This window comes from Crotalus tigris, unplaced genomic scaffold, assembly GCF_016545835.1.
Source record: "Crotalus tigris isolate CLP2741 ecotype Arizona unplaced genomic scaffold, ASM1654583v1 scf7180000023625.2024221, whole genome shotgun sequence".
NCBI lineage: Eukaryota > Metazoa > Chordata > Lepidosauria > Squamata > Viperidae > Crotalus > Crotalus tigris.
Window position 1 is genome coordinate 44,214 of NW_024100087.1, and position 12,789 is coordinate 57,002.

Consider the following 12,789-nt stretch of genomic DNA (forward strand, 5'->3'; position numbering starts at 1 on the left):
AAAAAAGAGGAACCAACATCTTCCCTGGTCCAACACCTTAAAGCCACAGGACATGAAATTGACTTTAAAAATACCAGAACCATTGCCAAAAGTGAACATTTTAATAACAGAATAATCAGAGAAGCCATCGAGATAGAAAAACGCCCACACAGCATGAACAAGCGAGATGATACCTCCCGCCTACCAGCCATTTGGAAACCTGCCCTTATTGACAAACGACTCCCTAACCCCAAAATCTTAAACCCCTCTGCAACTCAGACTAACCTGAGCACAACCAAACAGAACACTCCCCCAGCCAATCAGAGCACAGCCAAGCCCCTTACCATTCAGAACACACCTCCACCCAATCAGAACACAGCCAAGCTCCCATCCAATCAGTTCATACCCTCACTGGCAGTTAAAAGGAAGAAACAGCTAAAACCACACATTGCTGCTCAAAGCAAGAAGCTAAAAACACCAGCCTGAAGATGACGAATGTGACTTCGTCGAAACGTTGCCAAGACACTTCCAATTTTACGCGGGAGAAAACCCGAACAACCAAAGACATATATATATATATATATATATATATATATATATATATATATATATATATATACACATCTAACTATATCCTGTATGAATAACCATAACAATCCAAGAAAATTACTAGGTAAAATATTGCATAAAATTATACATTGGTTTAAACAATAATGGACTGAATGAAAGAAAACAAGTTGGATAGGAAACAATTGATTATCATTTAATATCTATTCAAAATTATTGCAGGTTCCACTAAAGTTAAGAGCATCCCCACAGAAGCAATGTAAATGTAGTATTTCATGTTATCTTGGTGTATCTGTAGCAAAAAATAGCAATTAATTGTAGACATTGACCTTTGAATAAAAGTAAATCTTTGGCAAAAATGAATATTAATTTTTTCTTCTTTGTAGGTTTTATGGCAACTTGATATATTCCGTAGAAGTTTAAGAGGTCTTACAGGACACGTTTGTCAAGGTGATGCCTGCATATTTTGTGCCTTGAAGGTAACCTTATAATTTTCTTATTTACCTTGTATGAATGAAAATTAATTTTGGCAAATATTCATGAAAATCTCTGGTTCATTGACACATATCTAATAAGTTAAATTGTAGGAAAAAACTTCTTAAAAGTAGAATTTGTTAATTGTTTTAATTGTTTTTGATCAATATTCTGTACATAAAGCAGTAGTGGGCATTTTTTTCTTTGAAAGGTTCTTTCTGTTATAATTTGTTGATTACCATGTAATAATGGTAGCATTGTGAAACTGATTAGAACATCTATATTTTTTATGATACTCTTTATTTCCCCCAACTAAAAGATAATCAATGGCAGATGTCTGTGTTGATTCTTTGTATGGTGTTTTGAAATTGGGTTGAGAACTGTATGGATTGACTTAAGGGATACAAATTGTGTGCTCTTTGTCTAAAACAAATGTAGCTTAGTAAAGGAAAAGAATTAGATAAGAAAAACAAGTGTAATTGTTGGATACCTGTTTTTCATTTAACTACTAGGAATATTATATTGCCTTATTTTGTTGCCATTCTCATGTAGAACCCATGCTCAGAATGAGTACACCGGTTGCTAAAGAGATGGTAAAGATACAGCTTTCATGCCATGGTTAGCCATTGTGAGAATTGTTATAGTATACTGAGTGTTGATCTTTTAGCCTTTTATGATTTCCTCATAATTTTAACAGAAGCAAACTGTGTTGCCATTCTGGCTCAACCTTTCTGATTTTCAATGAGCTCAAGAAAATTATCTTGGTGGAAAAATTTTTAATATATATTTGTAATGATGATAACAACATGATAGTCCACTTCATATATAATTCTCTCTTATTTGAATGGAACAAGCACAATTATAACAATAGCACATAGCACTTGCTTCATAGTGCTTTACAGCATTTTCTTAGCAGCTTACAAATCAGCATTTTGCCTCCAACAATCTGGGTCCTCGTTTTACTGACCTCGGAAGGATGGAAGGCAATGGATAGAGTTATCCTGCAATACTGCATTCTAACCACTAAGCCATCATGGCTCATGATTGTGTATTTCATACAGATTATGCCAAGATTCCAGATTCCTGGCTTATTAATGAGATTTGATAGCAGAGAAAACAGCAGGATTCCAATTCAAGCATATTGTAAACCGCCAAGGATTTAGATTTTCACTTCTTTTTAGCCAATCAACTTGTAGGAGGAACAAAGCAGAAGTGAATTATGGTGTATCATGAATAAATGGTATTGTGTATTGGATACCTGCATTGTGTTCAAAATGGCCATTGTTACAGAACAGTGTTCTATACCATATAGGGAACAATTTGCCTTTTAGTTGCTGAAGGTCAACTTCCAGAAGTCTTAGCCACTAATAGTGAAAAATCTTCATTCTAGTTCAGTGGCATCTGGAGAATCACAAGTTCTCAATGCTACCAAATGCTGGACTTTGTTTTGATGTATTCAAATACACTATACTGTTCCCAATCGTTTAATAGATAAAATATTGCTATTGATTTCCAGACAATATTTTCCCAATTCCAACACAGTCGAGAAAAGGCTCTCCCATCAAATAACATGAGGCATGCCTTGGCTGAAAGTTTTAAAGATGAACAGCGATTTCGACTTGGTTTTATGGATGATGCAGCAGAATGTTTTGTAAGTATGATATTACAATATTTAACATTTATTTTAGGTATTGTTTTGATTCTTGGCTTCTTCTTGCCAAAGAGCCATATTCAATATTTCAGTGAAAAATCAGTTTAGGGCAGTATGCTTTGGGATTCTGAAAAGGACTATAACAACAATGATATTTTTTTTATTTAAAAGACTGAGAATAAAGGTAATTTGTAATACAAAAATATTTGTTTGAGCTATTGTATATACCCAGTTATATAGAATTTGGTAATCATTTCATTTGATACAAAGATTATAATTCTGAATACAATGGGGATTTTTTTTGTCCAGTCACTATTGTCCCTTTATTCTGAGCATTGAAACATAGAACAAAGGAGCCTGGTTTATTTCAGAATGAAACAGAAATTGTTCTTGTGAGATAAAAATAACCATATTGAAACATATGTACAAGCCATTTTGAAGATTCAGTTGGTGAAATTTATTGCGTGAAGAGCAGGTTGGCGACAGATAATGTTTGCATATGAGGCCTCTTATAGTCAATACCAACTTGATGACATATTATCATGATTAAAATAAAACCGTTACTTGTTTAGGAAAATATCCTTGAGAGAATTCACTATCACATAGTACCAAGCAATGGAACAGATATGTGCACTTCTAAATCCTGCATAACACATCAAAAGTTTGCTATGACATTATATGAACAGGTAAGATATTTATTCACATTTATTTTACTTCTTTAACATTACTTCTAAAAATTAAAAAAAAACTTTCTTTTATTTATAGCGTGTATGTTCTACTTGTGGGGCATCCTCAGACCCTTTGCCTTTTACAGAATTTGTACGTTACATTTCAACAACAGCATTATGGTAAGGAAATGTATTTTTGTTATGCTTTGTCTTTTTTCCTCCATTCTCATAAGTTAACAATTTTAAATTTGAGTAGTAAATAGTGAGACATGGCTTAGAGCAAAGATACTAGCTTTAATGACCCAATTACCTCCTTATCAAGTTAAAACTGAAGAATATTCACATCTGAAAGTGTAGTCAGTTCCTAGGAGAGAGAGATATTTATGTTCTAAAAATTCCATTGTATTTGTTGTCAAATGAGAATGAAATATCAATTGTAAATAGCGTTAGGTAATATTCTATTGATAAAAACACCGATGAATTGAACACAATAACATATATTACAAAATCAACTTCTGGGGAACTTGATGGACAAGTCTACATAATTTTTTTCACAACTGTGCAGAAATGGTTTGTAATTGCTTTCTTGGATGTTTTTCAAAGTGTCTGGTATTACAGCATTAGGATTTTCTGGTAGTCCTTCATTGAAGTAGTAATTATAGTGAGGGGAAAAAAGTATTTGATCCCTGTTGATTTTGTATGTTTGCCCATTGACAGAGAAATGATCAGTCCATAATTTTAATGGTAGGTTTATTTTAATAGAACAAAAAAATCCAGAAAAACACATTTCAAAAAAGTTATAAATTGATTTGCATTTTAATGAGTGAAATAAGTATTTGATCCCCTATCAATCAGTAAGATTTCTGGCTCCCAGGTGTCTTTTATATGGGTAACAAGCTGAAATTAGGAACACTTTCTTAAAGAGAGTATTCCTAATCTCAGCTTGTTACCTGTATAAAAGACACCTATCCCCAGAAATAATCAGATTCCACCATGGCCAAGACCAAAGAGCTGTCCAATGATGTCAGGGACAAGATTATAGACCTACACAAGGCTGGAATGGGCTACTAGATTATCGCCAAGCAGCTTGGTTAGAAGACGACAACAGTTGGTGCGATTATTTGCAAATAGAAGAAACACAAAATAACTGTCAATCTCCTTCAGTCTGGGGCCCCATGCAAGATCTCTCCTCATGGAGTTGCAATGATCATGAGAACGGTGAAAAATAAGACCAGAACTACACAGGAGGATCTTGTCAATGATTTCAAGACAGCTGAGACCATAGTCTCCAAGAGAACAATTGGTAATACACTATGCTGTGAAGAACTGAAATCCTGCAGCGGTCGCAAGGTCCCCTTGCTCAAGAAAGCATATGTACAGGCCCATCTGAAGTTTGCCAATAAACATCTGAATGATTCAGAGGAGAACTAGGTGAAAATGTTGTGATCAGATGAGACCAAAATCAAGCTCTTTGACATCAACTCAACTTGTCGTGTTAGGAGGAGGAGAAATGCTGTCTGTGACCCCAAGAACACCATTCCCCATCAAATATGGAGATGAAACATTATGCTTTGGGGATATTTTTTCTGCTAAGGGGACAGGACAACCTCACCACATCAAAGGGACGGTGAATGGGGCCATGTATCATCAAATCTTGGGTGAGAACCTCCTTCCTTCAGCCAGGGCATTGAAAATGGGTCGTGGATGGGTATTCCAACATGTCAATAACCCAAAACACATGGCCAAGGCGACAAAGGAGTGGCTCAAGAAGAAGCACATTAAGGTCCTGGAGTGGCCTAGCCAATCTCCAGACCTTAATCCCATAGAAAATCTGTGCAGGGAGCTGAAGGTTTGAGCTGCCAAATGTCAGCCTCAAAACCTTAATGACTTGGAGAGGATCTGCAAAGAGGAGTGGGACAAAATCCCTCCTGAGATGTGGCCAAGTACAAGAAACGTCTGACCTCTGTGATTGCCAACAAGGGTTTTGCCACCAAGTACTAAGTCATGTTTTGCGAATGAGTCAAATACTTATTTCACTCATTAAAATGCAAATCAATTTATAACTTTTTTGAAATGTGTTTTTCTGGATTTTTTTGTTGTTCTGTCTCTCACTATTAAAATAAAGCTATCATTAAAATTATAGACTGATCATTTCTTTGTCAGTGGGCAAACATACAAAATGAGCAGGGGATCAAATACTTTTTTCCCTCACTGTAAGTCTGAGTCTGCTTAGGTTTTTATTTATTATTTATTAATCAAACTTTTTAGCCACCCATTTTAGAAAAAGAACTGTGGGCGGTGCACAACAATCAGATAAAAACAACAGATACAAAGATTTTAAGGTTCAGAAGTTGTGATAGTTGGGAACTTCTGTCTGATCAAATCTTTCTTAAGGTTACTAGATCAGCCATTATTTTAGTATTTTAGGAACTAAAATAACAGCTTGAACTAATAGGAAGTTGCTTCCTCCCAGATGATGGAAATCAGAATTTAACTAAAGTATTTCACAAGGCACAGCAGAGGAAATTATCCTATTCTCCTACATGGAACGATTTCCCATCAGTCCAAGCTGTAATCCTGCTTCCAAGTAGAATGGACATTATAGGTAAGCTAGATGTATCCATTTAACAAGTTATTGTGATGGAATGGAATAGCAAACATAATTTTTAGACATCACTACATTTGCCAAATTTTAAGCCCATAAATAATGCTTTCTAAAAATGAAATGTTAGGGAATGTTGAAATTATAGCAAAATGTTTTACTTTGTCATTGTAGCCCAATATTTTTAATTACAAGGGAGAAGTTTATTGAAGTATATTCGCCTCATATGATCAGAAATGTTCAAATCATTTTTTTCCAAAGCGTTTTTTAAGAAATTCCAGTCATAAGAACAATAGTAAACTGTTGAAGTTTGACCAGAGCTCAGTTCATAGCCTGTTAAGTTGCCCTGTGTGGTTTTAAGGTCCAAGCATCTGGTTTTTTCCATCCTTGAAAATACTTACATTCATATTTACATAATACATTTTCTTTTCATGTACCTTTCTGTATTTGTAATATCAAGTAAGATTTGCATAGCCCTAAATAGATCTAAATCTGTAAAAGAAACAACTGGTTTTTTCTCTAATCTTGCTCACCAGCTTTAATGTAAACAGTAAATTGCCCACCTTCAAACATGGAAACTCACTAGACAAATGCCAGTTATGATCTCATCTCAGGGTTACCACACAGGGTTATTGTGTGGAAGAATAGGACAAATTAGTGCTTTTGTGCTATCTTGTACTCCTTAGTAAAAACCAGAATATAAATGTAACAAATATAGGAACATTCTGTTAATTGCAATAATAAAGTGGACTAAATCAAATTGCTTCATTTACAGCAATGAAATTGATAGAATGGTGGAAAGGCATGAAAGACTCAAGCCAGAAATGTTTGCTCAATTCCTTCAGGCTGCAAATACTATAGATGACTTCAGGGACTGTCCTGTAAGTTTACCAAAGAAATATTGCTCTTCTATTTTGGTGGGGGAGGGGCCCTTGAGTGATAAATCCAAACTTTTAACATTGTGAAAAGTTAGTTTTTAAAATTTGTCTTGGCAGGTCAATGTAGCCTTCAAGTACTTAAATCATAAATCAAATTAGTACATGTTGGCAAGATCGCAGGAAAAGTAACCGCTTAAACAATTATTTGGTTTTGGCTCTCAGATAAAATAATAGCTATTTGAAAAAGGTTAATTGTTTTTAAAACAATATATCAAAATTTATTATACAGAAAGTCTTCATATTATCAAGCATAAAAATAATCATTTTGGAGAATTTAAAATGACAATGGTGATGTGCACATTTTTAGTAAAAATCATATAGCTTATTTTTTTTTTGAAAGTTTTTTGAAATTTTACAGAAGAAAAAAAAAATCCCCTCCCCAAACCCTCCCAACCCACCCCAACCCTCCCCCAACCTTCCCAGAGCTGAATACAGGCTTAATTAAAACTTAAAAGAAAAAAGTTTAAACACATGTAAACCATAAGCAATTAATTACAATAATTAAACAAATTATAAAATATTTTAAGACCAATATATAAAAAACAAAAAAAAAATTATATCTAAACATACACTACCTATCTAAAATTTTCATTCAATCTCCATAATATCATACTTATATTATATAAAATCTATCCCTCTTTCTTTGTCATCAAACTCAAAAATACACATATAAACATTAATTATACCATTAAAACAGAATATTCTTTTAAATACTCCTTAAATTATTAAACTTAAACTTCTTATTTAGAATTTTCATTCAATCTCCATAATCTTCTCTCCTCTTTATAAATTATTCAGAAACTTTAAGACCAATATATAAAAAGCAAAAAAAATTATGATTACAATCATTAGACAAATTATAGAATACTCTAACACCAATATAAAACTAAAAAAAAGAAAAGATAATAATAATAAAAAATTAAAAGAAGAAAAAGAAAAATAAGAACCCCAAAAAAAATTTAATAAGAAAATTAAGCCACCCTTAAAATTTTATGAACTTTAAGTGCAAATTAGTCAGAAGAAAAAAAAAACTAAACATTTTCTAATGTCATACTTATATTATTTAAAGTTTATCCATCATTCTTTATAAACACCCTCAAAAACACACATATAAACATTACTTATAACATTGAAATTCCCTTATACATATTTAAAACAAAATATTCCTTTAAATGCTCCTTAGATATCTAAACATGCACTACCTATCTAAAATTTTCATTCAATCTCCATAATATCATACTTATATTATATAAAATCTAATCTATCCCTCTTTCTTTATCATCAAACACAAAAATAAACATATAAACGTTAGTTATACCATTAAAACAAAATACTCTTTTGAATACTCCTTAAATTACTAAACTTAAACTTCTTATCTAGAATTTTCATTCGATCTCCATAATCTTCTCTCCTCTTTACCAATAACCAATTCCATCCACAGTGAACTGTAATCTATCAATAACCTGAAAACAATCTATACATTCTTTATCAATCTCTCTTATCCAAAAACCTCGAGAGAAGTGCTTGGAAATCTGCCCTTAAAGGTTGCTCCAAAAAGTTTATAGATCTTGCTTCTCCCGCAGACTCAGAAACAAATACTTGTGAGGCTTCCTTAACCTCCTTCTTCTGTTGCTCCTTTTCTTTGCGTTTATGTGTTACACGAGTTATCCTCTGCTCCTTCATCTCAACTTGTTGAGGCCCCTCAGTCTGAAATTTCCCAATTTTCATCAATATAGGCCCTTCAGACTGCAATTCTGCCTTCTTCTCTTCCAAAACTTTAGACATGATAGGTGGCGATGAACATACCCCCAGGACCGAAGTGTAAACTCTTTTGCTTTGAAAACAGTATTAAGTCTATAACGTGTCCCCAGATAATTCACCACCATTCCAGTCGGGACATCCCATCTAAACAACATTCGCCTCTTTTTAAATTCATCTGCTAAAAAAGCAAACTCCTTTCTTCTTAAAATTTTAGATGGGATCTCCTTTAAAATTATAAAGTCTTGTGAAGCAATCTGAAACCTCTTATTGTAAAAAGCTTGTATAATTTCATTGCGCAGGGATCTTTTCCCAAAGTAAATTACCACATCTCTTGGCAGATTTCTTTGCTTTGCCACCACAGAGTTAACTCTAAATGTTTTTTTCAATTTCACTAAATATTTCCTCTTTTTCTCTGTCCAGAATCACAGCAAAGTCATTTGCAACCATCTCTCTCAGATCTCCTTGCAGTGACTCTCTCAAGCCTCTAATTCTTTTTTTTTTATTGAAAATTTTTAAAATTTTTACAAATAGGGAAAAGAAAAAATAAAAAACAAAAAACAACCCTACCCAACCACCCCAACCCTCCCACTCCATCCCCCGCAACCTTCCCAGAGCTGAATATAGGCTTAATTAAAATTTCTAAAAATCTTAAAAAGAAATTAAAAAAGTATAAACCATAAATATATCTAAATACATTACATAAACTTATAAGATAATTAACAATAATATGTATGTAAAAAAGAAAAGCATAAATATTAAAAAAAGAAAAATGCTTAAAAAGAAAAAGAAGAAAAGAGAAAAGAAAGAAGAAAAGATGTATATATATATAAAAAAGGAAGTAAAATAAGATAAAATAAAAATAAGAAATATAAGAAAAGAGAAGAAAAAAAATACAATCTATAAAATATTAAAATTTATATATAAGTTATTGAAAAACTAAGTAATATTTTTTTATATCCAACTTATGTTGTATAAAATCTATCCATTTTTCCCATACCGCAAAAAACTTCTCTTGCGATTGATCCTTTAAAAAAGCTGAAATCTTTGCCATTTCCGCCAAATAAGAAACTTTAAAAAACCATTCTTGCAAGGTAGGCAAAGATTCCTTCTTCCAGTATTGCCCTACTAACAACCTTGCGGCTGTGATTAAATTTAACATCAGTATAACCTCCTTAACATCACAATCAGTAACGATACCCAACAAAAACAATTGTGGGGTAAATTTTACCCTCCTTCTAAAAATTCTTTGAATATTCCACCATATCTTAATCCAAAAAGCTTTTATATTTTTACACGACCACCAAATATGATAATAAGTAGCATCCAAACAACCACATCTCCAACATTTAGGCTGTAAGTCAGGGTACCTACGAGACATTTTTTGTTGATCAAGGTGCCATCTATAAAACATTTTGTAAAAATTCTCCCTTAAGTTCTGGGCTTGTGTAAATTTAATATTCTTCACCCAGATGGTTTCCCAGGTATCTAGTAGAACTGGTTCACCAAAATTTTGTGCCCATTTAATCATACATTCTTTAATTAGTTCTGGTTCTGAATCCAGTTCTACTAGCACCCCATAGATTCTCTTAATATGAGTTCGCCTTTGATCTTTTACTTGTTTAAAAAGATTTTCATCTTCTCTAAGCAAACTCATATTACGATCTATCTTCTATCTATCCACTATTTGTCTATACTGAAACCATAAATAATTAATATTTTCATGTGCTAAATCATCCAAAGATTTTAACTGCCAATTTTTACCATCCCATCTGAGTAATTGTGCATAAGAAACACTATCCATCTTAACTCCTTTCCTTATCCCCTCTATCGCATGCCAAGGTATAGCCCATAATGGTATTTTAAAATCACTTTTATAATATTTCCTCCAAACCCGAAGTAAAGAAATCCTTATAATATGAGATTTAAAAACCCAGTCAACTTTTTTATTAAAAATTAAATAGGCATGCCATCCAAAAAGTAAATCCCAACCCTCCAAGTGGAGTATTTCTACATTTGTTAAATTAACCCAGTCACTAAGTAATGTTAAAGCCACAGCATCATAATACAATTTCAAATTCGGTACCTTGAGTCCACCTCTCTCACGAATATCTTGCATAATTTTAAGCTTTACTCTTGGTTTTTTCCCTGCCCAAATAAATTTATTGATACCTTTCTGCCATTCATTTAAGTTAACCTCATTCTTTAAGATAGGTATCATTTGAAATAAAAAGAGAAACTTTGGCAGGACATTCATTTTAATCACCGCAATTCTTCCCATAAGGGATAATTGCAACTTCTCCCAATTTTTCAAATCTCTTTGTACCCTGACCCACAACCTTTCATAATTATTTTTATACAATTTTACATTAGAAACAGATAAAGTGACCCCCAAATATTTTATCTTATCAACAACTTCAAAGTCTGTCAAGTTAACCAAAGTCTGCTTATCCAAATTAGTCATATTTTTGGGTAATATTTTAGTCTTATTATTATTAATTTTAAATCCCGAAACCCATCCATATTGGTAAATCAATTGTAACAACTCTACCACAGAATAGGTAGGTTGAGACAAGGTAACCACCAAGTCATATGCAAAAGCTCTTAGTTTATATTCTTTTTTATTAACTTCTATTCCTTTTATTTCCTGAGATTCTCGAATTTTAATCAGCAGAATTTCCAAAGTTAAAACAAACAGTAGTGGTGACAGTGGACATCCCTGTCTTGTCCCTTTTTCTATTGTAAAAACTTCTGACAAACCCCCATTAACTATAAGTTGTGCCGTTTGTTTTTGATATATAGCACCAAGAGCTTGTAAAATTTTTTCTCCAAAATTCATATCCTCAATTAATCTTAACATAAACTGCCAATTCAATTGGTCAAAAGCTTTTTCAGCATCTAAAAATATCAGTCCTGCAGAAACTTGGTTATTCTTATCTAAATATTCTAGTAAGTTAATAATTTGTCTAACGTTATTCTTCATATACCTACCAGTTATAAAACCCGTTTGGTCCTTATGTATAAGCTGGTGCAAAACCCTCATGAGCCTATTGGCTAAGATTTTTGCAAAAATCTTATAATCTACATTTAAAAGAGATATAGGTCTATAATTCTTTGGTAAAGTAAGATCTTGATCTTCTTTTGGAATTAAAGATATAAAGGCTCTGCCCCATGATGGACAAGTCTTTAAACCCTGTAATATATTATTAAAAAGCTCACATAAAGGTTGAAACATCTCTTCTAGCAAAGTTTTATAATAAATAGATGTCAGGCCATCCGTACCCGGTGCTTTACCTAATTTTAATTCCTTAATCACTGTCACAATTTCCTCACTAGTAATTAAACCATTAATTTCTTGTTTCTGATCTTCTGTTAATTTGGGGAAGTTGGCTTCACTTAAATAATTATTTATATCTAAAGTTTGTACATTAGTACTCTTATATAGTTTTTGATAATAATCTAAAAAAGATTTCTTAATCAACTCTTTCTGATACACCAATTTACCATTATAATTTATTTTATCTATAATTCTCTGTCTCTGTTTCTTTCTCAATTGGTAAGCCAACCATCTCCCTGGTCAAGCCTCTAATTCTTAAAGCATATTCCATTTCTCTATATTGAAGCCTAAGAATCTCATCTTGAGAATTTTCCATCTCTTTTTCCATGCCTTCAAATTTTCCCTCCAAGAGCTCCACTTTGTCTGCAACCTCTTCTACACAAAAGTTCAACTTTTCAAGAACAGAGGCAAATCCTTTTAAAGCCAAAACTATATCTTGCCTCAGAATCCTATTATTTTCCACTAAAATCTCTTTCACTTCTCCCCTGATTTGAGATATAGCATTTCCCATTATGTCTTGCAAATCCTTTACCGTTAATAACTGTGCCGAAGGAGAGGGTGAAACTATTGATTTAGATTGTTGCACTGATGATATCACCGAAGAAGAAACCACCTTAGGAGCAGTGGGGATTACTGGACGCTTTGGAGCCATCTTAGAAAATCTTTAGTCCTTCTTAAAAAATACCCCAAAAAAAGGAGGGAAAAAAAAGTTAAGCAAAAAAAAAAAAGGGGGAGATTAACTCCAAAAAATCAAAAACTCCTTCAAAAGGAGATCATTATAATAAAAAGAAAAAAGTTAAGAAAAAGAAAGAAAA

The 12,789-nt window shown here is 32.7% G+C and overlaps 1 protein-coding gene across 1 annotated transcript in view; it reads left to right on the plus strand.

Moving 5' to 3' along the window:
- The first annotated feature begins 666 nt into the window (after positions 1–666).
- USP53 (ubiquitin specific peptidase 53) overlaps positions 667–12,789 on the plus strand; it is a 32,418-nt gene continuing 20,295 nt past the window's right edge. Inside the window, exons 1-5 of the mRNA XM_039320202.1 lie at positions 667–1,025; positions 2,537–2,671; positions 3,244–3,357; positions 3,437–3,519; positions 6,717–6,822. Coding sequence (XP_039176136.1) covers positions 2,591–2,671; positions 3,244–3,357; positions 3,437–3,519; positions 6,717–6,822 — 384 coding nt within the window. The 5' untranslated portion in view covers positions 667–1,025; positions 2,537–2,590. The remainder of the gene's footprint in view (positions 1,026–2,536; positions 2,672–3,243; positions 3,358–3,436; positions 3,520–6,716; positions 6,823–12,789) is intronic.